Source organism: Ursus arctos, unplaced genomic scaffold, assembly GCF_023065955.2.
Source record: "Ursus arctos isolate Adak ecotype North America unplaced genomic scaffold, UrsArc2.0 scaffold_2, whole genome shotgun sequence".
Lineage (NCBI taxonomy): Eukaryota > Metazoa > Chordata > Mammalia > Carnivora > Ursidae > Ursus > Ursus arctos.
This window is the reverse complement of record NW_026622874.1, coordinates 13,527,133-13,553,039: the sequence shown is the minus strand read 5'-3', so window position 1 is coordinate 13,553,039 and position 25,907 is coordinate 13,527,133. Positions and strand designations below refer to the sequence as shown.

The following is a 25,907-nucleotide window of genomic DNA, read 5'->3' as shown; positions in this document are numbered from 1 at the left end:
AGCCTGCTTCTTCCTCTCCCACTCCCCCTGCTTGTGTTCCCTCTCTCGCTGGCTGTCTCTCTCTTTGTCAAATAAATAAATAAAATCTTAAAAAAAAAAAAAAAAAGAAGCTGCTCCAGAGGGCAGGTGTCTAAACCAGGCAGTGCGGACGCTCCATTTCTTTGTGCTCTGTTAGCTCTGCCTTTCCTCGTCTGTTCCCTTTTTGTATTCTGTGCCCCTACCTGCCTCTCTGTGTCTTGCTCGGTTTCTGCTTTTTTGCTGTGTGTCTTCCTCTCCCTGTCTTTCAGTCTCTGAGCCTGTTTCCTTTCTGTCTCTCTGTCCATGGGTGAACATTGCTCCAGACACCTGCCCCTGCCACAGGACTGCTCCTGGGCAGGGCGGGAATGCCACTTGGAATGTGAGTGTACAAAGTTCTGCCCTCTGACCTGTGACTGGGCAGGGGAAGGGAGCCAGGTGGCAGGACCTTCGCACCTGTGCCCAGAGGCCAGGCCTGCTCGTTGGCTGCAGGGCTGCCAGCAGCCTTTTGGTGGGTCTCTGATTTCGAGGCTAAAGGAAAAGACAGGGTGTCCGCAGTGCATACCACGCCCACCAGATACAGCACAGTTTCTTTCTAGAAAGGAGCAGCTGCCTGCGGAGCCCCTGTTTACTTCACCAGGTACATGTGCAGCCCTTCGTGGTCACGCCAGCTCTGTGCAATTCTGCACACCCAGACCTTGTTAAAATGATTTTTATCTTCCTTTAGCCGCCCTGTCTGATAGGTACTTTCCCACCATTGCCTCTCTTTGTTCGGCCTAGCATCAAACATTTAAGTCTTGCCGCTTCTCTGGGTCTTCACTTCCTTACGAGGCTCCTGGGTCACGTAAAACCTACATTCAATTCATGTGTATGTTTTTCTGCCGTTCATCGGTCTCACATCGGTTAATTCTCTGGCGCAGCCGAACTCCCTGAGATGGCAAAGGTACAGTTATGCCTTTTCTACACCTCCCTGTCTTTCCAGTCTGCAGGGGCCACTGTTTTTCACACACAGACGCGGGGGGCGGGCGGTGGAGAGAGAGAGAGGTGGAGGATCAGCCCCTGACGCGGGGAGGATGAGGCCGGGGTCCCGAGCTCTTGAGTGATCGGCGGAATCCGCGGCCTGCGCGGAGACTGGCCTCCTTGGCTCAGCCTACTGGCCCAGCCCAGGGACGCTGCTGCTCTTGGCTGCGCTCTCGTGGTCACCCGCGAGTATTGCAGCCATGAAATTCTAAGCCCTGCGGGAGATGGGTCTCTCCCTCGCCCTGGCCATTACTAATGCTTTCCCCTCCCGCCTCCTGCCCGGCGGGTCTGGGGCCTAGTCTTCCTGCCTCGGCAGGCACGATGCACGGAATCTCCGAGCTCACCTGGGATGAGGAGGTGCTCGGTGGCATGGGAGAGCCTGTCTAAATGGGAAGTCCAAAGAGACCGTGACTGGAGGGCTTCTTGCTCGTTCTGCGGCCATTCCCCGTGGACCCTGTCCGGGCTCAGCCCCGTCTGTGCACGTTCTGGGGGCACTCGTACCTACAAGACTGTCCCGGGTGTTGGGGGATTAGTGCCGTGACTCAAGCGCAGCCCTGCCGCTGACGGTCCTGAGCTGAACACCTGGAACATCTGCCCGCTGCTCCTCCCGGCCCCCGGGGGGCCCTCTGCGCTCCTGCCGGGCCCACCCCTCTGCGGGGTTCTCTCTGTCAGCTCGCGGCGCGACCTGATTCCTTGATGGGTTCAAGCCCTTCCCGTACCCTCAGGCTCCGCGTCTTTCCTCCCCTGGTGCTTGTGGAAATACCTACCAGATCTTCCTCTGGAGCCGTTCCTTGGCTCTCCCTGCCCAGCCCTCCTTTCCCTCCCACTGCCCGGTAGGGCGGCCGTGCACCTGTGCCGTCCGCGCACCGGTTCACGGAGGTGGCTCCCAACTCACCCCTCTCCTTATCGACGCTAAACCAAGGGAGGCCTCCCTCAGCAGGGGTCTACCTCCTGACACGAGGGCCGGTGCAATGGTGGCTCGCAGAGCGGAGCTGTCCCCACGACAGGGCGTCACCGCGAGGGGGTGCTGTGACAAGTGCTTAGGAACGGCGCCCACGACGGCCAGCAGCCGTCCTGTGTACTTCTCAGGTGAGAAACTGCTCGTCCGCCCCGAGTTCTCTCCCTCTGTGTCGAAGCACTGCTGACTTCACCAGCACCTCGAACCGAGAACCCTCTGGGCGCTGCAGTGTTAAGGAGTGCCGCCCGGGGGCCAGTCCCGGTTGATTTCTGGGAGGAGGAAGGGATACACATGAGGGATCCAGGGCGGTGATGGGACAGGGTTGGAGGCTCCAGAAACTAGGACTGGCTCTGGACACGGACTCAACAGCAGTCCCTGAAGGCCTCAGGGCCTATTTCTCAAGAGGACTGTGTGTATTTGTTCGTTTTCACTCTTTGGTGGTTGTAACCTTTGTTCTTAGTGCTAGTGCACTTGAGCTCGGGTGAGCCTGCGATGCGCATTCACGTCATTCGACAACTGTCTATGGAACAGTGATGACCTTCCAGGCCCTGGGCTCAGCTAAGGAGATAGGACACGCCTTTGTATTTACATTCAGTGCCATACTAGAACCACTAGGGGTTTCTTTTCAATTAAAAAACAGAAAACGAGTACCTTAGAGAAGACATCTGGAACTTGAAACAAAATAGGCAAATTCATATCCTTCTTGGATGAAATCAGAAAAGTGGCAGAGGCATGAGGATATCTGAAGTAATCAAAACAAAGTAAGTTAGAACCACAGTCTCTGGTCTGAAGAGCCAAGCCCTTGGTTGTTTCAGAGATGTAGGGGTCAAAACAAACAGCCCCATGATGTACCACTCTGGCCTGCAGATTATTGTGAGCTGAAAACAACCAAGGCCCAAAAGACTTGGGAAGAAACTTTGACCTTCCCCTTAACTGCCTAAAAGAATTTAGATAGAGGACTTGCTCCAGGAAGAGAGCTGTCACCATAGATTATATGAAATACAATATCAGCTAGGTAAGGTAGACAGGGAGGAACTTGGCAAAGTCTGTTGAAATTCATCTCTGTGTCCCATTGTTTCTGGATGGCCCAGCAAACACTCATTTACCAAACATTTACTCTTTCCATTCTTCCTGTGAATTATTTTCCTTCCCTTTGGAGTCCCCAACGCCTGCCCTCTTTTCCCTTAGTGCAGGATGATATATATACGTTATTTGGCATGACTGTCTTTGGAATCTCTTGTGCGTTCCTGCATGCACAAAATTAAATTTGATTTTCTCTTGTTAATGTGTCCCATGTCAATTTGATTCTTAAAACCAGCCAGAAGAAACTTAAAAGGCAGAGTAAATTTTTTTTCCTTTCCAACAGAGATAACCCAGGGGACACCCTGAGGAGTTGTTCCCCACCCCAGTACTGAAAGGCACAGACCATTTGGCAGCTTCCAAAGGATGACTTTGCCCTCTTAAGTCACTCTGGCTTCTCTGTCCTTTTGTTTAGAACTAACTAATGCCAGTTGTGAATTGTCAGAGACAGTGTACAAATTAAGGCAGGAAAAAAAATGTTCATAAAAGCAGATGTGTATTGGGTGAAATGCAACCAGATCTCCTTTTTGAAAAGACCTGTGTAGAAGTTATTCATATTTAATAAGTGCAGGTTTTTTTCATGCCTGGTCTGCTTTCTTGGGGTCTGTGTCCTTGTACACTGAATCCACTCATTTCTTCCCATGGAACATAGCCTCCAACCACTCCAGAACATTCTTTATTTCTAGTCAGGGGGTGAAGCAGTGAAGCTGCAGGGACAATATCGGTTCTCCTCACAGGTGTGACCTGCCTTGCGGCTGTGGTGGTTCATTTTATTACAATATAAGAGGCCAAGGCATGCAGGGGGCCTGGTCATCATAAACTGCTTGTGTGTGCAACACTGTGCATGACCCTGGCATTCCAGAAATGGAAACTCGGCATGCCCGGAACACCTCTCCTCTCTCATGAGGAAAGATTTCATTGTTCATTGTTCATTTATAACTCAGGCAAGTGAAAGGAGTTTGGTATTCCCGAGGCATTTACAGTTTCATTTCTCCTCACCACTTCCCTGGGCCCTGGCAGAGCAGGGGTGGTGGGTCTGACTTAGCCCCTTCACTGCCTTATCTTTGATTTGTGAACAGCCTGCCTTGGACTTGACATACAGATACTGACCTAGGGAGACCAGAGGACACTCTGGAGCTGCTTTAGCACTCAATAATCTCAATTCAGCAGGCCCTCAGTGTGACCTGCGGGCTTTCGAGACTGATGAGGAGTGTGGCTTCCATGTAGCAGGAGAGTCTTCTCGGAAGGAAGGAGGTCTGCGCAGGCCCGGGTGTTCAGAGCCGGGCCTCACTCCTCCAGCCCTGCACGTGTGTTTTGGGGTTTGTAATTGGGGGTGCTCTGGCTACATTTCACTAAACGTTTCTTTCTCTTTTTTAGACTGTTCTGTGTTTGAACTGCTTGTCCCAAACTAGGTAATACTTAAAGCAAGTTTATAACTTTCTTGCTGAGACCTTAGAAAAAGGTTTTGGCAAAAATAACTTGGAACTCAGAGCTTTAGCCAGCTGAAGAGTTCCTAATTTTTAAGAACTGTTGATACTTAAACAAACCATCCTTTCAAAAGACTTCGCTCCTATGTTGTTTCCCTGAAAGCTCCACACAACACCCGTGTGGTGTCCAGGCAGTGTCTTCAGTGTCTTTTGAGGTAGAGAAGTGCCGTTTCTCTTCACAAGGGTTGAGATTGCTGCCCAAACACTCTGTTTAGAAATGAGTAGAGCTGGGGCGCCTGGGTGGCACAGCGGTTAAGCGTCTGCCTTCGGCTCAGGGCGTGATCCTGGTGTCATGGGATCAAGCCCCACATCAGGCTCCTCTGCTATGAGCCTGCTTCTTCCTCTCCCACTCCCCCTGCTTGTGTTCCCTCTCTCACTGGCTGTCTCTATCTCTGTCAAATTAAAAAAAAAAAAAAAATCTTAAAAAAAAAAAAAAAAAAAAAGAAATGAGTAGAGCTTCACTGACCGCTGAGGCAATTTCTCCTTACGACTAGCTCAAGGTTAGCTGGCCAGAGGGAAAACTATCCCTTCCCTTCAGACTGTGAATAGTCTGTCCCTTCTGATTCTCCAGGACCCGGCTGTGAAAAGAAACAGGTTCTGGGGCTGCCCAGTTGTATTCTGGGTCTGTCTTCTTCAGGCCCCCGTCCTGTTCCCCCTCCCTACCCCCGCCCCCAAAACTGTATAATCAGGGAAGGAGAGAGCTAGCCCAGTGATGCCTTACTCCTGGCTGCAGGGGCAGGTCTAACGGGAAGGGGGCTGAGATGGGATAGCGAGCTGTTACCCTAGTTAAATGGCAAACACTAGCCATTTCACATTAGCTAGACGTGAGCTAGAGTTTAGATACTGAGTTAAGTAAAAATAGCAGAAAAGAGCAACAAGCACTTCATAGCTGCTCTGAAAATACACAAATCTGTCTAGCTGTTTACTGAGAATGTGGATTTTAAAGGAACAGCCGATAAAGCAAAGGTCCATGTTATTGAAGAGGGAATGTGGGGAGAGTGTCCTTCACGGAGACTCATTTGTCTGTGGGCAGGAAGGTATGTGTCTCCCTCTTCCCCCTCTGATTTTTCCCACATTACCTCACATTCCCCCTTCCTTCCATTTCCCCTCCCCAGAGCAGGGTATATCACCACAGCCAGGGACCAAAAGTGGAGGAGGAATGAGGAATCCCCGTTATCTCGAGTGTCAGCACTAAAATGCTGCTAACACACGAACACCTCCAGTTCTGAAACACAGAATCGTGTTCCATAGCAGTTTGCCTGGACGTGGCGGGACTGGTGAGATTGGAGGAGATTGTCTCAAAGGGAGATACAGGCAGTTGCTACTCTCTAAAGACAGGAATTTATGGTTCTAGACTTTTGATGGTTAAAACTAGTAAGTTTCAAATTAAAACAGAGGAGAAAAAGTAAGACGCCAGGGGGATGAAAGTGTTTGGAAAGGCAGCATCCAAGGGCACGATTCTTTTGTATCGTCGAGTGGTGGTTGTAGAGAGGGGGGTTGAGATCTCATCCCCCTGCCGAGCCTCTACTCAGTGCCCACTTTTGTCTGAGAAACCCAGGCCATCTGGTTTTTGAACACTCATCTTGGGTTTCTCAACTGACCAGATTTGCCCTTTTGATAATTGCCCCCAGAAATCATCTTCTGGGAGTCTTTCTTGCAACCTTTGCCCTCAGTGGCTGAGCTGTTACCTTTTGGGGAGGCTGAGCACTAATGGCTTGTTTATGAGGCTGGCCTCACTAAGCCAAGGAATCTTGCCAAATTTTGGAACAGAAACCTGGAGAGAAATGGAAAGAGATCATTTTGCAGTTTATTGCGTTTGAGCATTGCCATCAAAACAATGACCAAAGTAAGCTAATGGCAGCTATATAAAAGCCAGCACTTTACAAAACACTTTTATGATTTGAGCCTTTTGAGTCCGCTGTAAAGTATCCAAGAATAAATAGGGTTCTCTCCCCTTAACAGATGAAGAAATCAAAGCTCAGACATTGTGATTTGCCAAGTCACACAGCTAGTAAGTGGATTCAGGTTTTCTGACATCTTGCGTTCTACTCTATCTATCCCTTTGCTTCTTTACTTCCATCTGTTTATGCATCTATGAAGTCAGCTGACTGTTCACAACCTCCTATTCAGTCCCAGACTGTTTTCAGCCACAGGGCCCTCCACCCCAATTCCTTCTACGCAGCAAAGAGGGAAGAACCACACTCTGAAGCTACAGACAACTAGATGTTAATCTCTGTTAATCCACTTTCCAGCTGGTGGCTTTGGACAACTTACACCTCTGAGCCTCAGTTCTGTCCTCTATGAAGATACCATCACTTCACAGGTCAATGCACAAGACAGAAAGCTCCAGGAGAGCAGGGATTTTTGTCTGTTCCAGTCACTGCGGTCTCAGGAGCCCCCAAAACAGAAATTGCAGGAACTCCCTGAATGTGTGTCCATTGAATTCACGGATGCATGGGAAGTCCCCAGTTGAGCGCCTGATTTAATAATAGGAGCGCAATAAAAGTAGGCTTTATAATCTCTCTTTAGCAGCTCAGCCTCTATCCCTGGCATTCGGATGCGGAATCCCACCTTTCTGTTGGGCATTTGCTTTTTCCTCCGCTCTGAGCGCCCGTCCTCCGGAGAGGAGCCGGGAGGTCCTCGGAGCCGCCGGGAGGGGGCAGCAGCGACCTTGCAGTTCCGCCGGCCGGGGCAGGGCGCTCCTGCCGCGGGGGAGGTGGCGGACCCGGAAGTGCTCGCCCGCCGTCGCGACCCCGGCGCCCGGATGCGGAAAGAGGCGGGCGACCGCCCTCCCTCGCCGCGCAGCCCTAGCAACCGCGGGCAGGTGGGTTCGGAGTGGCAGTCAGTGTTTCCCGGACTGTCTCTCCTCCGCCGTCCCCCGCAGGCCCGCAGGCCCAAGGCTGGTGAGGGACGGCGGCGAGCGGGGGCGGCCCGGGAGGGTAAGTGGGGCGCCCCCGGGGACCCCTGACCGACCCCACGGAGGGGCGGTGCGCTTTTCGGCTCAGCTGACCTTCCAGCCGGGCGGCGGCCGGGAGCTCCCTAGGCTGGGGTCCCTGCAGCAGTGAGGGGGGCTCCCAGAGGGTCTCGCTTGTGCAGCGAAACCTGTGGTGGTCTCCATGGAAGAAATAAGGTCGGGCAGTAAGAATTGTCTTCGCAGACTTGCTGGATGACCCCGGTTATTCCTGACAATCTTAAGTTTTCACTGTGAAAAAGGGGTCATTATCTTCGAACCTCATGAGAGTTTCCGCCTTAGAAGTTGAATGCTAACTCTTTGAAGGATGTTAAGCTCAGTTACCGGGTTAAGAATCTTTAGTTTTTCTGAGTCCTTGGTTTTGGCCGAATAAACCGTAGAACTCATACCTTTTTGTATTGTGCAGTTTACTGTTGTCTTTAGGCTGGTACGTACTTTTTTTTTTTTTTTAATAGCTGCCTTTGAGATCTCAATAAATAAAAGCTCTGGGTCCTGTCCCTGGAAATTTGCATTAATTGTAGGTACAAGGATACAGTGACAGGGAGGGTTTTGGATGCTCTGAAGCCCATTCACAGACCTCAGGGATATATGAACCCCTGAGTTAATTGGTTTAGAGGGAGACAGGATGTGAGGCCCAGGCTTTGGGGTCAGACTTTGGTTTGAATTTGGCTCCATTGTTTACCACTGTTAATTTGGACTAAAGTTACCTAAGCAATTTGAATTTCAGGGTTTTTTTTGGTTGGTTGGTTGGTTGGTTTTTTTTCCCACTAATTAAAGTGGAGCTAATGCTAGCTTGAGAGGTGGGGATTAAATGAGGGAAGCTGCAGAAGGGACTCAGCACATAGTAGGTCCTCAGTAAGTAATAGCTAACAGATGTCTGTTATTATCTATGGGATTATAACTTAAAGTCTGAAATGAAATGTTAATATCCATATGTATAAAATGGCCACCACATGTATTTTGCTCCCAACTTTTAATAAACTGGGTTGGTTTGATTTTAACTCAGTCCTTCCCTTGACCTTTCACAGCTTTCATAGGTTCATAGTCTGACTTTTTCTAGGAACTTGGCTGTGTTGTCCTGCCTCAGAGAACAGACTCATCTACTGCAGGCCTGGCCTGGGTTGCTGCCTTTGAAGCTTGGAACAATCTCAACCACAACACAGCATGGGATTTCCAGAGAGGTCTTATTTCAAAACTTCATGAAGGAGAGAACCACATGGACTTGTGCAAGGGAGTTGAACCAGCCCGCATTTGAGGGAGAGGATCATGTGTGCCCAACCTGTAACTAACGCAAAGGAGGCCAAGTGGCAGAAGGTCTTGTATGAGCGACAGCCCTTTCCTGATAACTACGTGGACCGGCGTTTCCTGGAAGAGCTCCGGAAAAACATCTACGCCCGGAAGTACCAGTACTGGGCTGTGGTATTTGAGTCCAGCGTGGTGGTACAGCAGCTGTGCAGTGTCTGTGTTTTTGTCGTTATCTGGTGGTATATGGATGAGGGTCTTCTGGCCCCCCAGTGGCTCTTTGGGACTGGCCTTGCTTCTTCACTGATTGGTTATGTTTTGTTCGATCTCATTGATGGAGGTGAAGGACGGAAGAAGAGTGGGAGGACCCGGTGGGCTGACTTGAAGAGCGCCCTCGTTTTCATTACTTTCACATACGGCTTTTCGCCAGTGCTGAAGACCCTGACGGAGTCTGTCAGCACGGATACCATCTATGCCATGTCGGTCTTTATGCTCTTAGGCCACCTCATTTTCTTTGACTATGGTGCCAATGCTGCCATTGTATCCAGCACACTGTCCTTGAACATGGCCATCTTTGCTTCTGTCTGCCTCGCGTCACGCCTGCCCCGGTCCCTGCATGCCTTCATCATGGTGACATTTGCCATCCAGATTTTTGCCCTGTGGCCCATGTTACAGAAGAAACTGAAGGCTTGTACTCCCCGCAGCTACGTGGGAGTCACACTGCTCTTTGCATTTTCAGCCTTGGGAGGCCTGCTGTCCATCAGTGCTGTGGGAGCCTTCCTTTTTGCCCTTCTGCTGGTTTCCATCTCTTGTCTCTGCCCTTTCTACCTCATTCGCCTGCAGCTATTTAAAGAAAACATTCATGGGCCTTGGGATGAGGCCGAAATCAAAGAAGACTTGTCCAGGTTTCTCAGCTAAGTTAGAGACTTCCATTGTGTTATTAAGGCAAGCTGATAGACTAGCCTCTCAACTTATATAAGATTTGAAGGCAGAGTCCCATTCTGGAAGCAACATACCGATGTGGGTCGGAGAACAGAGATCAAAAGAAAAAGCTTAAGCAAAGACGTGGGTGGTGAAGGTGCTTGTCCTTTCTGTTATTTTGTTGATGAAAAAGCTTCCTGGGGCCCTCTCATTTGCTGTAATGAATGAAGTGATGTGGTTTCTATTTATTAAACAAAATAACAACACATCCATTAAGCTGTCTCACGATTTTTCTGTAAGCAGAAGGCTGACGAAGGGGCATGAAGAGTGAAGAGAGAATGAAAACACGTGGGTTTATTTGTAAAGTCACTTCTCTCTACCTTTATTTATCTAAGTGCGAGAATCCTGGGTGCTGTGCTCTGTTACTGGCTCAGATCACAGATTTGGTCGCTTCAGCTTGACTCCGTGTTTCTGCTTTGTTCTTGAGAAGCACGGACACACTAACTACAGGGGAGAGTGTGAGGTGTCATAATACATAATCCGAATGCCCCGGCATTCCGAGAGGCTGAAGTAGTTAGGAACTATTCTAGAAGAGGTGGCATCTGAGCCTGGTCTTGGAGGTTCGGTGGGATTTAGGTAAAAGATGGTTTTAGGGCAAGGTGGCAAAGGCCTTTAGGAACCAGGTCGGTAATAGGAACAAGAGAAGCCAGCAGACTGTGTGAAGAATGACAGCCGAGTGCTGGGTGGAGCGCGCCCTGACCAGCGAGGGCAGCCACTGCTCCAACGGAGGGTTTCTAGCCAGATGTAGGCCTGGCTGCAGATCCGTAGAATTCTGAGTAAAATCTGAAATGAGCTCTCAGTAGCTGCCAATGTGATTTTTCATGTGAAATCTGACTTGTAAATTCTGTCCAATTTAAATCCGGACAGAAACCACACTTGGATGCGACCTGGGGCTGCCGTTGTGCCGCGTCTGTTCTTCCGGCGAGCACGAAGGTGGGAAAGCGTTTCGTGGGGGTTTTCGGGTTCTGGGGATTGGAGGAAAAGTTGAAGCGGGAGGTTTGAGTGACAGGAATTTGGGCTTTATACGCAGGTCGTTGAGAGCAGTCCAGCTTATCTAAGGAGGGAGTAGATGACGAGCTCGTGGGCTAATGATGCAACTACTCCGTGTCTTGTTTTTCACGTAGAAAGTGGGAATGGAAGGATTAGCTCTAGAATTGTGATAACTGAGATCTGTGCACAATGCTCTGAAGAACACTGGACACGTCCGTAGCACTACACTCCTGTCAGCGGTTGCTGTTAGAAGGTCGATCTGTGGGAAGACTTGGAGAGGGTTGGCCTTCTCATGCCTTGAGAGGGGCCAGCACCGGCTCATGTTACTACATGGTTCACATCAGGAACAGGGCCAGGTGTTAATGGTTGAAGGCGGTAAAGAATTGTATAAATTGTGCCTTATTTCTTTATATTCTAACACATTTGCCTTATTTGAATGGGTTCCTGATTATCAACTTTAGGGAACTCACGTAACAGCTGCATCCATGTTGAAAGTTCTCCAAATTGGAACTCCTTTCAAGAGTAGTTTCAGTGGAATGAATTAATGTGCCTGTGCTGTCGTTTTCAACTCTTCTCCATCACACTGCATGTAGTATTTGGAGCCCCCCAAGGCCTGATCCTACTCAGTTTGGCGGTTGTAGTTCAGTGTGGATGTGGCAGGGGGATGGGGAGTTAAGGGTTGGATGTGAGGGTGTAGGGTGGGGCAGCCAACTCAACTCAGGTAGAAAGGTGGCGAGAAGAATATTCCAACCAGAGTGAACGGTACGTTCAGAGTGTGCGGGGGCCTGATTCATCCTGCCATGGGCAGAAGCACAGAATAGACGGGCTGTACGGAGAGGGCTTGAGGTCTGAAAGTTCGGAATACTTTGAACTATCGTATCCTATAGTCAATGCAAATTGAGGTTTAGAAAAGGGATCTAAGATTTCCACCAAACAGGCTTTTATGCATGTATATAAATAAAATTCCGGCAGCAGTTTTCAGGCTGAACTACAGAGGCCGAGCCTGGGGAGCTCTGTGGCAGTCGTGAAGAGTGAGCGTCTGGACAAAGGGTGGTGACGACACTGGGCGTGGAGATGAGGGGCCTGACTAGAGAGATTCTCCGGGATCTTGGGAGACTCATGTTGGGAAATGGAAGGGACTCAAGGATGACTGAGGCCTCCGCCTTGAGCAAATTTGTGTTGTATTAACTATTCCATGAAAAAACAAGTGAGAACAGGTTTGGAGGTGAAGCAGATAAGAAAATAAGAATGAGACACATTAAGTTTGAAGTGCCTGAGATGGTACACTCAGGCTGAGCTATTCCAAATGTATCTGGAGGACACTGGCTCCAAATTCTGGGCATATTCTAGAAGGGTATTGAGATCGGAACAGAATCTAATGCTTTTGTACTTGGAATCCTTTGTCCAGAATTGGTTGCCTCAGAAGCAGGCTCTAGTAGAATTAGAGATGGATCGCAGAAGGAGAATTAAAAAATCAAAATGATAAAGGAAAAGAATGTCCTATGAAAACAGATGAGAGAATTGAACAGCGTGGCCTGGGCGGAAGGCTCAGCACAGATACACAGTCATCACCTGTAACACTGAAAAGGGTCAAAACGAATGTTGATTTGTTCACCAAGTCATGAGTGGGAGAGGACACCCTTTGAAATTTGAGCAGGGCAAGTTTCAGACAAATGAAAATACAATTTTATACACTTTCTGCATGTAAGTCCAAGAAGTTTCCCAGGCCAAGAACATAAGTGGATTCCAAAAAGGTTTTGGAAAAAATACAAAGAAGCCGTAAATATTTTGTAAGAAAATGTTAAGAAGTCCCAAGCCCGTACGTGGTACTGCCTGAGGGGTGGTGCGGCTCACCTGGGCTCGCTGCTTGGGATTGCTGCTGGCACAGGGCTGCGGGTCTAGACGATGATCGGCATGACCCGCGGTGACAGTTGTTGGGGAAGCTACTCATCACTGAAGTACAAGGATGCAGCCAGTCTCTTAAATTTAAGCCACACTGAAAGAGTGCAAGCAGAACACTGACTTGGATTTTCAGAGAATATTATGGTGCACGTGGGAAAGGAAAGGGGAAGGCGTTACAGTAGCATTGGAATTAAAATCCCAAACCAGATGCTTGCTTGCCTAGGAAACTGTTAGCCCTCCCTTCTCTGCACCCCCGTCTCCCAGCTCTGCTTCCTGTCAATCAGTATGTCTGGGTGGTGGTGGCAAGTGGGAACAAAGAGGGAGGAACGAGGAGGCAGCCTTGCCTGTCCCTCCAAAACGGCAGAAGGGATTGTAGTTGGGATGGAAGGGATCAGGGGAAGGGAGGTAGAGCTGTAAGGCAGCGGGTGTGCTTGGTTTCGTGGCACGATGTGTTCCAGACAGTCGCCAGTAGCTAGAAGGCTGTGCGGGGGTCTGGGGATGCAGCACGCTGGTTTTGTGCGGTGCCCAGCTGGGTGTCAGGGTTATGCCTCCGTGCCACGGCCGCACTATAAACTTCTGAGAGAGCCTTCGGGCAGCTGGCTTCAATTGTGGATTTAAGAACCCATGCCGAGCGTATTCAAGGAAGCGTGGAGCCATCCTACATCTCAGCCAAAGGCTCAAGGTCAAGACAAAGACAAGCCAGCAGAGGGCATCAGTCACACAGTTTTACAATATTTCAGCCCCACCGGGTGCAGGGAAACGGGGCTGGGACACAGTGCCATCCTGTGGGAGTTACTGATACTCCTTTTTGTAATGAAATTCAACAAGTCTTGGAATTCTTGATGAATTGTGGTTTGAGAAATAACTACATTGTTTGAAGTCCCCATAAATTCAAGAAACAAATAGCACCTTGGGATTTGATAAATTATAATTGCCACGTTTTCAAGCACCCAGTGTGTACCAGGCACTGTGTTAGACACTTTAGATACATGATCTTATTTGCTTCTCATGACAATCCTGTAATACAGGATTATTTTCATTTTACAGTTGAGGTGACTGAGACCCGCAGTGAGCCAGGAACTTGCCCAAGGCTGTATCGCCGGTTTGGGCTGATACTTTGCTTTTCGGACAGCTGAACTGCATCCAGGGCTAAAGGCTAACTGGTAGGCAGTGCTTTTAATGCTTTCTCAAATCCCTCACTATCCTCTTTATTCCTTATTCCTACCCCCAACATCTAGCAAAATTTTTATTGTGCACCCAGGCTGATCTCCACTTGCTTTCTGCCATTCACACTTTATGATGTTTGGCCTCAGGAATGTATTCATTCAGCAAATATTCACTGAGCACTAACTGTATGACAGGCAATGTTCTATATGCTTGAAATATATTTATGAACAAAGTGGACAAAGGTCCTTGGTCCAGTAGAGCTCACCTTCTGGCAGGAGGAGACAGACAATAAACATAAGTAGAAGGTAATAAATGCTATGGGGAAAAAGGGGGTAAAAGTATCAATGGTATTAAATAAGGGCGTCAGGGTAGGTCTCATGGAAAAAGTAACATTTGACTTGAAGATGAGAGAATAATTCAGATTCCCAGGGGACAGACATTCCAGGCAGAGGGAAGAGCTGCTGTAAATGTGCTGGCAGAAGACCCCAGGCTGCCTGGCAGGTTCCGGGAAGAGCAAGGAGGGGCTGACAGGTGGCCAAGGGGAGCAAGAGATGAGGCCAAAGAGGTAATGTGGGGTTCTAGATTACATGTGACACTACAGGCTAGGAACAGGACTCTGGCTTTTCCTCGGAGATGGGAGCCATTGGAGGGGCTTGGAGAAAAAGAAGGATGTGGTTTGACATACATTTTGGAGGGGGCATTCTGGTTGCTGTGGGGCAAGACCAGAGCAGAAAGAAGCATTAGGAAACGCTTGTAGCCGTCCAAGCAAGGGATGATGGTGCTTGGAACAGAGTGATAGCAGAAGTGGCGAAAGCAAGTCACATTTTGGATATAATTTGAAAGTTGAGTCAGGGCTTCTTGACATATTAGATGTGGGGTATGAAAACAAGAGAAGCAGCATAAATGACTCTTAAGGGTTTTGGCCTGAGCAAATTGAAAGATAAGGACAGAGATGTGATCGATTGAGCTGGGGGCCGAGGGGATGGGTGGAGATTTTGGGGAAGAAAATCGGTTTGAGGCATGCAGGATATGAAATGTAGATATAAGAGCTGAAATGTTGAGTAGGGAGTTCAATGAGTTCGGATTTTAGGAGCAATGTATGGGATGGAAATATACATTTGGGAATTGTTGGTATCTAGATGCTATGAGACTGGACGAGATCACCAAGGAAGTTGACATGAACCGAGAAGAGGAACAAGAACTCCAAATTGAAAGGTTGGAGAGAAGAACAAGCAAATTGATTTGGAAGTTGGAGTCCTGGGAACCAAGTACAGGCGCCTCGAGGGAGAGGAGGTGATCAACTGTGATCAGATGAAAATCTGGTAAATCAAGTAACATAAGAACTGAGAATTTACCATGGAGTTAGCAAGGAGGGAGTCACTGGTGGTGTTGAAAAGAGCAGTTTTTTATGTGTGTGTGGGGGGGAATAAAAACCTATTTGGGGTGGGTTTAAGAGAGAAAAGAGACGGGGAATTGGAGCAGCAAGTACAGGAAACTTTCTAGAAGTTTTACTTCAAAGTGGGACCAGGAGACAGGACAGAACCTGAGAGGGAGGTGAGAATAAGAAACTTTGTTTTTTAAGATGGGAGAAACGACATCACATTTGTATGCTGATGGCAGTGAAACAATAGAAAGTAGTAGTTGATGTGAAGACAGAATATTCCTGAGCATTTGAGAGGAGAGAGGGTCCAGTGCAGGAGTGGAGGGCCTGGCTTTGGCCAGAGGACAGGATCGTTACCTATGGCAACAAGAGGAAGGCAGATACGTGGATACAAATGCTGGGGAGAGGGTAGATGGTAAGGGGGTAGATGAGGTGATGGGGATTTTTGGAAGTTCTTTTCTGATTGCTTCAATTTCCTAGGGAAGTAGGCGAAGAATCAGCTGAGTGAGGATAAGGGGGGAAGTGTTGGGGAGTGAGGAGAGAGAAGGTAGGAGATGGATTAGGACGTTGGGGCAGTGAATGAACTAGGGATGGTTAGTGTAATTGCTCAGCAAGATTAAGGGCTCACTTGAACGTGGTGATCAGGATTTTAAAGCGAAACTAATTAGTTTGGTTGTGTGTGTGTGTGTGTGTGTGTGTGTGTTTTCCAGACCACATACACGTACACAGGTACAAAGCAGAGGAGACGGAGAGTTGAATATCCTCGGGGGGTGGTTTTATCAAATCGAGAGAAGGACAAGGGAGAAAAGTATGTATGCACAGGCGTGATTATAATGCTTGACCGTGGCATTTAGTTGGGTAAGAAGGACAGTGAACCGTAGCGGGGGTGAAGGGCAGGGAGAAGATCAATGAATTGGAGGGCCAAGCAGTTAGAAGGTTAGGAAGTGAAGAGCAGAGAATAAAGACAAGGCTATCACTTTGGGAGTGAGTAGCTGAGGTGGAGTGGAGGAAAGCATCACTGGAGAAGCGGAGTCCAAGAAAACGAGAAACGGGATGGATGGGCTGGGATGTCGGAAGGAGAATTTATACCTCCGTGAAATCCCAAAGAATTAAGACAGGAATAGTCCTGGAGAGAATGACAGGGAAGCAGGAGCTAAAATCATCAAGGACCGAGGGAATGTGAACTAGGGGTTGGTGGCTCAAAGGGACAGCGAGGGGTACAATGTGCTGTAGTCTGATGCCACGAGGTTCAGAGCTGAGGGTTTTAGGGCAGATGGAGGGAGAATGGTCTGAAAGCAAAAGTGAAAAGAGGAGCCGAGCCCACGTGTTCTGCACGTGGAGGGCTGTGGGGCCCAAGCTGCCACCTCCTGAGACGACTGCGGGGGAGCGGTGCCCCAGAGGAGATTAAAGTGGTGTTAGAGCAAGAAACCGAAGGACTCGTCCGGACAATAGGCTGAAGATACGGGGCATTTTGCTGATCGAGGGAAGTAGATTACAAAGGGCCCTGGGGAAGGGTTCCAGAAGCGAGGGGGGCGGGGGAGCAGCACAGGATGGGCGTGTCCAGAACCGTGTGGAACAGAGTGCTGGGGAGGGGGGGGGGACCTAGCGACCGAGGGGATCTTGGAAGACAGACATAGGCTGGGGAAGGGGCTCATCCTAAAGTCCCTGTGGGTTCAAGGCAGGCTGCGGGGAGAGTGCAAGTGTCGGGGGGCAGAGAGGGAGGTGTGGTCTGAGTGTGCAGGCTTCCTCACGTCATGACAAACAGGCTTGCTAATGGGATTAATATACTCATTCTCTGGGTAATGCACATTTTAGCAGGAGCCTTTCGGGGATAATGACACGACTTCGTGAGAACTGTGCAATCTTCCATCGGTGGGGCTGTGCCACTTGCAGTCTTCTAGAAAGTTTGATTCTGGGTAAAGGGATCAAAGCTTTGATGAGAAGCCAGAGTTTGGCCAAGGACCTGTGGACGGTCAGTCCCGAGTTGGCACATTTCCCTTACCACGGGGAAGGCTCCAGCCAGCTTAGCTGCAGGGGAGACCCTCTGGGGCGAGCTAGCTTAGACCACACTAATGCTCTGGGCTGTATTTGGTTTTTTTTCTTTCTCAACTCACAGGTGTGAGGAATGCTGGTCTGTTTACTTTGGGAAACAATAGCAATCCCCAACCAAACCCAAACACCATTTTCTCCCCAGATACATTACTGCGAGTAACAGGGGGTCCCCGGAGATGAGGTGGTTAGGAAGCATCTGCTTCCCAACTGCCCAGCATTCGCTCAGCACCGGGGGCCTGGCCACACCGGGGTGGGGGGGGGGGGTTAGTGCCTCCTCAAACCCGTCCTGTAATGCAGGGGCCAAAGTGCCAGAGGAAGGGGCTTAGAAAGGCAAATGGCCTTTTCTGCCACCATCTGGCACCAATTGGCACCCGAGTTCAAATGACACCCAGGATCAGCCTGAGGTCTTGTGCCCTACGCAGACTAGCCCTACAATCCCTTGACCATATGTTGCTGGGACAATGGAACAAATTGATTTTGCCACGCAGAGGTCGAGGGAAGCGGCAGTCCCTCGGGGCCCCGGTAGAAAGCTGGCTCCGTGGCTGCTCCCGCTTTCCCAAGCCCTGCTGGCTCACTGCTCCCCACTCCGGGACGGCCCTGTGGCCTTGTGCAGAGCCCAACTAACATTTGGACGCTGCTCAGTGAGAACACTGTGGGCCTCCCACTCTTTCTAAATTGCAAAATAAACAGATCTTCAGGCCCCGGGGCAGCTTTTGTGTGTGCAAGCCATATTTTTGTCTTTAAAAGAGAAAAAGGCAGCGGCAGAAGGAGCTGTCTCCTTGGCTCTAACTTGCTCTCTGCTGCCTTCCGAGATGCTCCCTCGGAGATGAGAAGCGGGAGCAAAAGATTAGCCCAGAAGAGCTGCACACCGTAGTCTTTCCAGAGTGTGAGGTGAAACTTCAGAGACATACTTTGCTAGGGCCGGTCTTGAGAGGTAGAACCCGTGTCGGTGACTTCTCCATTCCTGTCCTGAGGGTCCTCCAGTCTCCCTGACCCCCAGGGAGCTTGCGAAGGCTCGGTTTCCTCTGTGCCTGCTCATGGCCCCTGTTCGTGAGGTTCTCTAAAGATGTGAACTGGGGCTGAAAATCGGGGCCTGATACAAAATACTGTGAAATTTGATTAAAAACAGCACGGGATATTGGGGCGCCTGGGTGGCACAGCGGTTAAGCGTCTGCCTTCGGCTCAGGGCGTGATCCCGGCGTTCTGGGATCGAGCCCCACATCAGGCTCTTCTGCTATGAGCCTGCTTCTTCCTCTCCCACTCCCCCTGCTTGTGTTCCCTCTCTAGCTGGCTGTCTCTATCTCTGTCGAATAAATAAATAAAATCTTTAAAAACAAAACAAAACAAAACAAAAAAAACAGCACGGGAGCCGCAGATCAGTCTTGGCGCATCCCACAGCCTGCCATCTAATCCAATTCAACAGTAATTTATAGTAAACCCCCCAAAGGAGGGTGTGTATTGTGGCGGTGGAGGCAGCTGGTACGTCCTGTGTGTTGAGGGGGGGGGAGTATAGAGGCACAAGCTCCAGCTGACTGATGCAGATAGACACTCTGGAGTATTAGAAAGGGTTACGGAAATGATTCCCCCCCAGCAATCTTATCTTCCTGTAGGTGAGGTTCATTTTTTTTTTTTTTTAAGATTTTATTTATTTGTCAGAGAGAGCACGAGCAGGGGGAGCAGCAGGCAGAGGGGAAGCAGACTCCCCACTGAGCAGGGAGCCCGACTCAGGACTCGATGCCAGGACCTCAGAACCATGACCCGAGCCAAAGGCAGATGCTTAACCTACTGAGCCACCCAGGGGTCCCAAGGGTCATGTTTTTAAAATGGATTCCCGGTTGCAGAGTTTTACTTTAGAATCTCATAGAGCTGGATTAAATATTCGCGTATCATTGGAGGTGTTTTGTTTTTGTTTTAAATCGTACTTAATGCTGAGCTATGAAACAGATACTGTAACAATTTTCAAACTCAGGGATCCTGAGGATCAAAGTATATCCTGCTCCAAGCCCGCTGACGGTGTCCATGTGGGTGAGGGAAGAGCACAGGTTATGTCCTTGTAGCTTCTTTCGGCTTTCAGCTTCTAGAACGTTGGTTGAAATTCCCGTCCGTGTATATATGGTCCCTGTTTATTTACCAGTGAAGCTCCCTGAGGGAAGGATTGGAAGTTTTATTTTCTCCTACCTTCAGTTCTCTTTTCTCCATCTCTCGGATGTTCTGGATTTTTCTAGCTGGAGCCTGGGGAACTCCCCTCGCTGCTTCCCGGGCCAGACTGCTGCAGAGTGCCTTCTCATTCGAAGGCTTTCTGTTAGAAGCCAAGGCAAAGTTCATGGACGACTTCAGCTTCAATTCCACTGTCTTTTCCTCAACCGGCACTTACGTGGTAGAGTCCGGTATTATGCTATTCCATTAGAAAAGAAACACCTGGTTTCTGATTGGCTGAAATGAGTTCTGTTGTCCCTTTCTTTGAGGTCAGAATCACCATGTTCTGGAATGTTAGCATGCGTTGGGTCAGGTGGATAATTTGGGTTCTAGAACTTAAGTGGCTTCATCAGCACTGAAGTCAGTAACAGCTCTCCCTGGGAAGAGGACTCAGATTTTCTCCCGTCATAGCACCATGCAATAATTGCTTATTACTATTTTGTAAGCCACTTTTCCCCTGTTCCTTCTCTGGGCGCTCGCAGACCACATCATAGGACATTATGATGAATTCAAGAAATGCTTGATGCATAAATAATGGGATGAGAACATTTAAGAAATAGTATGTTTGTTACAGGTGCAACGGTTCCCCAGGATGATCCTGAGTTCTGGTCAACTCTGAAGAACGCTGCATTGTTGAACCCTCTCAAATACTGACGGTGGGCATGGGGGCAGGGCGAGTTGGGGAAGAGTACATTATGAAACTCGGAAACACGACGGAGAGTGAATGAACATGAATAGTTGTTTTTTTTTTTAAAGATTTTATTTATTTATTTGACAGAGACAGCCAGCGAGAGAGGGAACACAGCAGGGGGAGTGGGAGAGGAAGAAGCAGGCTCCCAGCGGAGGAACCTGATGTGGGGCTCGATCCCAGAACGCCGGGATCACGCCCTGAGCCGAAGGCAGACGCTTAACCGCTGTGCCACCCAGGCGCCCCTGAACATGAATAGTTTAATGTTGCTCCAGGCAGCTTCCCATCCTGCCCACATCCCGATTCACCCCTTCTTTCTTGCCTCAGCAACGTGAAGAAGGGCCGGCACTTTTGTGGAGACTGGGCAAGGTTGCTAGGGAATCATTTCATTCTTATGCAATTTGGGCTTTCTTTTCTCATGTTCATCAGGTCAGTTTAAGCTTTAAACATCTAAACCGTCTAACAGTGGATATAAAAATAAGATCATGTTTCAAAGTAGAAAAGAACCAAACACCTAAAAGAGATGAATTGGTGAAAAGCTTCCGGTGGACAACCTCGCCTTTTGTTTGGGGAGGTGGTGTGAAATAATCCGAACACTGTTGGGAAAGCGATGCTCTCAGATGAGAACGGGATCTGGGAAGAGTATTATTCAAACCCTCACGTGGCTGGGCTGGAGGTGGAGGGCAGGGAGGGCACCTCACGCTGTGCCTTAGTTTGCATCAACCCAGCTGCCCGCAGGAAGACTGGAGCCTCAGTGGATCCCCTGCTCTGGGACCTCTACATTTTCTTAGTGACCAGTGCTTCTAACTCAGTCCCTGGACCTGGGATACAAGCAAACATTGATGGCGTGCGCCATATGAAAATTTTAACCAGAGAAATAAACTAGTTCAGCATTTTTGAGTGGAGACCGTAGTCCTTATAAAAGATTTTTGTAGCAGTGTGAATGAGGGGTCTCCAGTTTTTAACGGGAGGGTCCTGCCCACATCTGCTGCTTGGCCTGTCTTAGTGAGGGCATGCCTAGGTCAGACAGGAGGTGCACGGGACCCCGATTCCTGATGAACAATCTTTTACTTTCCTCTCCTGTAGTTTTGTCTTAATATGGTAAAGAGCCATACCCAGAAGTGATCTCACCCAATAGGAGATCATTTTACATTGTACTTTAGATCCTGTAAACCTTCGAGGAGAGTATTCCGAATTCAATCTCGTATCTTTTTTAAAAACCTGAGATTGCAAATGTGGCAGATGTACTACCTTAATAATAAACATTTTATTTGGATAAATGTTTGGCTTTTTTTTTTAATGGTAGCTTCAAATTTCAGTGTTGGAGTTACCATTTGAGGATTAAGGTATAAAAAAAGTTCTGTGTTCCTCCAAACTCATAGATTCCATTCTTCCAGTGTTTACTGACACATTAAAGGATCTTTCCTCTCAAGGTGGTAACATTTCCCTCCACTTTTATTCTGAATGATACATTTTCCCCTGAATTTGCTGAATAGAATGTGGGAGGTTTATGTGTTTCAGACCTATAATATCTTCCATGATCTTACATAATTTATCTCCTACAAGGAGTGTTTAGAAAATAATAAAAACAGGAATAAATGTTTTGATGCAATAACAATTATTAATGGGATCCCTGGAGGCTGGTTGAAATCGTTCAGTCTTCTTTGTCTTCCAGATATCCAGAATTTTTGCTTCATCTTTTTCCCCTTTTTAAAAAACTTCCAGCATAATTAGCATACAGCATTGTATTAGATTCAGGTGTACAATACAGTGATTCGACAATCTATACCTTACTCGTGCTCATCATGACAGGTGCCCTCCTTAATCCCCATCACGTTTCACACACCCCCACCTCCCCTCTGGTGACCATCAGTTTGTTCTCTGTAGTTAACAGTTGGCTTCTCAGTTTGTCTTTTTTTTTTTTTTTAAAGATTTTATTTATTTATTCGACAGAGATAGAGACAGCCAGCGAGAGAGGGAACACAGGCAGGGGGAGTGGGAGAGGAAGAAGCAGGCTCATAGCAGAGGAGCCTGATGTGGGGCTCGATCCCATAACGCCGGGATCACGCCCTGAGCCGAAGGCAGACGCTTAACCGCTGTGCCACCCAGGCGCCCCTCAGTTTGTCTTTTTTCTTTGTCCATTTGTTTTGTTTCTCATATTCCACGTGAGTGAAATTATATGGAATTTGTCTTTCTCTGACTGACTTATTTCGCTTGGCACTATACTCTCTAGATCCATCTATGTTGCTGCAAATGGGCAAGCTCTCATTCTTTTTTAGGACTAATATTCTGTTGTATATAAATATACACACCACATCTTCTTTATCCATTCATGTCAATGGACACTTGCTTTGCTTCCATAATTTGGCTACTGCAAATAACGCTTCAATAAACATAGGGTGTATATATCTTTTCATATTAGTGTTTTCGTACCCTTTGGGTAAATACCCAGTAATGGAGTTAGTGAATCATACGATAATTCTGTTTTTAATTTTTTGAGGACCCTCCATACTGATTTCCACAGCGGCTGCACCAGCTCACATTCAGGGCACGGGGGTTCCTTTTTCTCCACATCCTCGCCAACACTTGTTTCTATCTTTTTATACTTCTATTGGACAGACATTTGAATTGAAAGATTATCATTCTCCACCAAATAGCATCATAAATCACAATGCTTTAAGAACTTAACTATTTTTTAAGTTAAGCTCCTTATAAGATCAAATTACATATTTTTCCCTTACCTGGTTTTAGCTGAAAACTATTTTAATTTGGGTCTTCTTTAGAAAAAGAAACAGAACACATTTCATTTTTATATAGAATAAACTTTGTTTTTATTATAGACATGGATCAAAAATAAAAGTCTTTATGTACATATGACATGTAGTGCAAACGAAAGGCTTTGAAATACCATGGACAGACATGTTGTTGGAAACAAAAGGAGATGAATCATGGGTGTTAGGGTGGTCGTCCTGGAACTGCAGGAGGGGGTCGCCTAGTGAAAAACAAAACAAAACAAAATAACAAAAAGAAAAACACAGATGCAGAGGAAGAAAACAATGTTTAAATTATAAAACAAATCCAAATAAAAGCATGCAAAATGATCCCACGAGAGTCAAATTCAAATCAGACAAAAAGCATGCAGACATGCAGGGGAAATGAGAGAACCACATGACGAAGTGAGCAGTCCCCAGGACTCTTCCTGGCCACGGGCAGTGCGCTAGGTGTGAGCCATGTGAGCCCACTCTGAAGTCTTATTTTGTACCATGGGACGATAAATCATGCAATCAGATTCAGGAGACTTGGAAATAGTACCAGAGCCAAATACCTTTGTGACCTTGAGGATTTGTTTCTGAGCCCTGATTTTGTGACGTTCGGTTACTTCCAAAGATTTCAGCAAATGTTCAATCTCCATAGGGAGAGGAAGTCGATAGAGAAATACGACAGGTAAAAAAAATGTTTAAGGTGAGGGGAATTAGAAGGTGTCACAAGATCAGGTGAGCAACGCAATCATAATACAGCAAGTGTCAGGGGTTGAGCTCAGAGAAAAAGATTTGTAAATAAGAGTCTGCTCCACGTGACTATCCTGATATGATAGCCTTTCCAGGCCCAGGGAAACCACAAAGCTAGCCCTGGTCCGCGGGACCCTGGGAGTCCGTCTCAGAATCACGTACAACCAAAGACGTTCTGATTTATTCGGAACTGGGTGCAGGGTGAAGGAGATTTAGTTTGCTGGAGCTTTCTCTGTATCCCTAGCCTGGCTTGCATCTTGTCAGGCCTACAGTTGTGAAATAAGGGTCCAGAGCCGTGTTTCATTTTGACATCAGCCTCTCTGGATGATTTGCTGCTAGAGGAGAAAACTCTCCGTTGCAACGCACGGCTATGTAAGTAGGAAAACAGCAGGCCAAATGAAACTTTCCCACTGGTTTCCAGCAGCAACCTGTACTTCAATTTCCTCTTTCTAACCACTTTGGTAATGAACTCAACGCTCCAGCGAGCCATGGAACACTGCGAGGTTAGCTCAGTACGCTGCTCCCTGTGGGACTTCTTTCTGGCTATTCATCCGGGTGTCCGACAACACACTCACTTCCATCTTACTCTTCTAACACTCCAGTGAGTGGAGCAATGAAGTCTACCAAAAACAAAAACAAAAACAAACTTCTTTTTCATCTTCCATGAGATGTTAATGGGGCCAAACTGACCGCGCTATTTCTGAGCAGTGGTGAAAAATCTTACCTTCCCTGAAGTCTGAGACCCATTTTTCTTCGGTCCAATTTAAGCTGGCCACGCTAAGGAGGCCGCTCAGCCCGTTAAATGATGAAGAACTTGTTTTTGGCGACCTTTCAACTGCGGGGGATCTGCAAGCCTTTAGCTTTAGAGATCCAGGTAATGGGTATCCCTGGTGTTTTCATGAAGAAAGTGTAATTAAATTCCTGTCAGGCTCAATGAGATTTATCACCTGTCCGGCAAACAGAAACTATTTTTGAGTTCTGAAGGGGCTTTAGAACACTTTAATTACCTCAGCAGGGTGGGGAGGTGAGCCATTAACCTGAACAGCAAGTCCACAGTGCTGAAGAGACATTCTGTTAGCATATGCCAAAGCACTTTCCTGTTTGAGCTCGTTTGGTGTTCTAATCCAGAAACAGGGTCAGAAACTCTATGTCTTGGAATATATTTCACCTGACAGCTAGAATGTTGGCTTCAAACATCAGAGTGACATTTATTCCCTGAGGCAGCTCCTTGCTTTTCCTCTTCACTCTCCTGCACCAACTTTCCTCTCATTGCCAAGAGAGCATCGTCAAGGATGACACCAGGCAGTGGCTCAGAGTTCGTTCGAGTACGGATCTTAGCGGTTTGGGTTTTCACTATTTCTTTTCCAGAACTTTCTATATTACTTACACAATGCCGAAGTGCCTGAAGGCAAGTGCTGAAAATATGTGGGCTTTTCACATGAAGAGCTATGAACGTACCTCATACTGTTGCTGCCTCTGACTTGGAACACTGAGTTGAAATGCTGAGTAGGGTTTGCACAAAAATTTACGAACGGATTTAAAGTTCAGAACGCTACTATTCACACACAAGCAAATCTACCTAATCGAGATTCTAATTTCAGGTTATTCCTTCTTAAGTTTTCTGAAAAATAGCTTCAGAGAATTGTTTGGCCGGAACAGGAAGGTAAGGAGGCAGGAAAAGCTGTGTATGGAACACGGGCATTATTCACATATAAAAGACTCCGTTATCAAAAGAATGATGGATTACCCACGTTCTCTTGGCTATACGTCAATGCTGCAATCTGTTCTTATGGTGGAATGCCTCTAGCAGGGTCCCTGGGAAGGTCTTATGACTTTTTTCTTTTCTGTTAAAATGTCACAAAACATTCTCTGCTTGCTTTCCTTGCCCATAGCTTAGATAACTTAGTATCTCAGACCAGAGGGTGAGCCTGAAAGGCCTCGGAGAGTGAGACAGGGAAGGCAATAAGGAATAGGTATTCCTTTCTATTTTTGTTTGGTAAGCTTTAAATCTTAAATCAACCTGGATCCATTCCTTTACAGGAATATAATGGGGTAATGTAATTAGTTTAAAGAAGCTCTTCTTAGGAGAGGGAGAGAGAAAAGGTCGTGTGGAAAATTGTCTGCATCCTCCACAAGGCTTACTAAGACTCCCTGCACGTGTGTCTCCAATCTCCGTTCTCGCCTCCATTCCTCTGTGCCCTTGCTCCTTGGGTCTAGTACGCCGCCATGACCCGGCATGGGAGTCCAGGAAGACCGTCCCAAGCCGGG

The 25,907-nt window shown here is 47.8% G+C and overlaps 3 protein-coding genes across 14 annotated transcripts in view; 1 reads left to right on the top strand and 2 right to left on the bottom strand.

The window, feature by feature from the left end:
* The window catches only part of CUNH1orf105 (chromosome unknown C1orf105 homolog), a 28,679-nt gene extending 21,444 nt beyond the window's left edge, over nucleotides 1-7,235 (bottom strand). Inside the window, exons 1-3 of one of the 4 annotated variants that reach the window (XM_026509349.4) lie at nucleotides 7,132-7,235; nucleotides 6,249-6,334; nucleotides 2,645-2,735 (exon numbers count right to left, since the gene is read on the bottom strand). In XM_026509349.4, the coding sequence (XP_026365134.1) occupies nucleotides 2,645-2,735; nucleotides 6,249-6,334; nucleotides 7,132-7,146 (192 nt within the window). In that variant the 5' untranslated portion in view covers nucleotides 7,147-7,235. Of the gene's footprint in view, nucleotides 1-1,379; nucleotides 1,545-1,930; nucleotides 2,246-2,644; nucleotides 2,736-6,248; nucleotides 6,335-7,131 lie in introns of those variants that run through there. The other 3 variants (XM_057315354.1, XM_044387917.3, XM_057315355.1) reach the window with 3 other exon arrangements.
* Nucleotides 530-9,966, top strand: PIGC (phosphatidylinositol glycan anchor biosynthesis class C). 8 transcript variants are annotated; one of them, XM_044387916.3, is made up of 2 exons: nucleotides 530-655; nucleotides 8,592-9,966. In XM_044387916.3, exon 2 carries the CDS (start codon nucleotides 8,798-8,800, stop codon nucleotides 9,689-9,691), a length of 894 nt encoding a protein of 297 aa, XP_044243851.1. In that variant the 5' UTR covers nucleotides 530-655; nucleotides 8,592-8,797; the 3' UTR covers nucleotides 9,692-9,966. The 8 variants fall into 8 exon arrangements, with proteins under 8 accessions (XP_044243851.1, XP_026365137.1, XP_026365138.1 ...); XM_026509352.4 differs by lacking the exon at nucleotides 530-655 and adding an exon at nucleotides 7,283-7,384; XM_026509353.4 differs by lacking the exon at nucleotides 530-655 and adding an exon at nucleotides 7,310-7,384 and having other exon boundaries at nucleotides 8,560-9,966.
* Nucleotides 9,967-22,936: 12,970 nt separating this feature from the next.
* Nucleotides 22,937-25,907, bottom strand: part of DNM3 (dynamin 3) — a 524,278-nt gene continuing 521,307 nt past the window's right edge. For both annotated transcript variants that reach the window (XM_026509361.4, XM_026509363.4), the window contains one exon: nucleotides 22,937-23,122. In XM_026509361.4, the coding sequence (XP_026365146.1) occupies nucleotides 23,086-23,122 (37 nt within the window). In that variant the 3' untranslated portion in view covers nucleotides 22,937-23,085. The remainder of the gene's footprint in view (nucleotides 23,123-25,907) is intronic.

Coding starts and splice junctions, on each gene's coding strand:
- PIGC (XM_044387916.3), top strand. CDS start 8,798: ATGTGTGCCCAACCTGTAACTAACGCAAAGGAGGCCAAGTGGCAGAAG.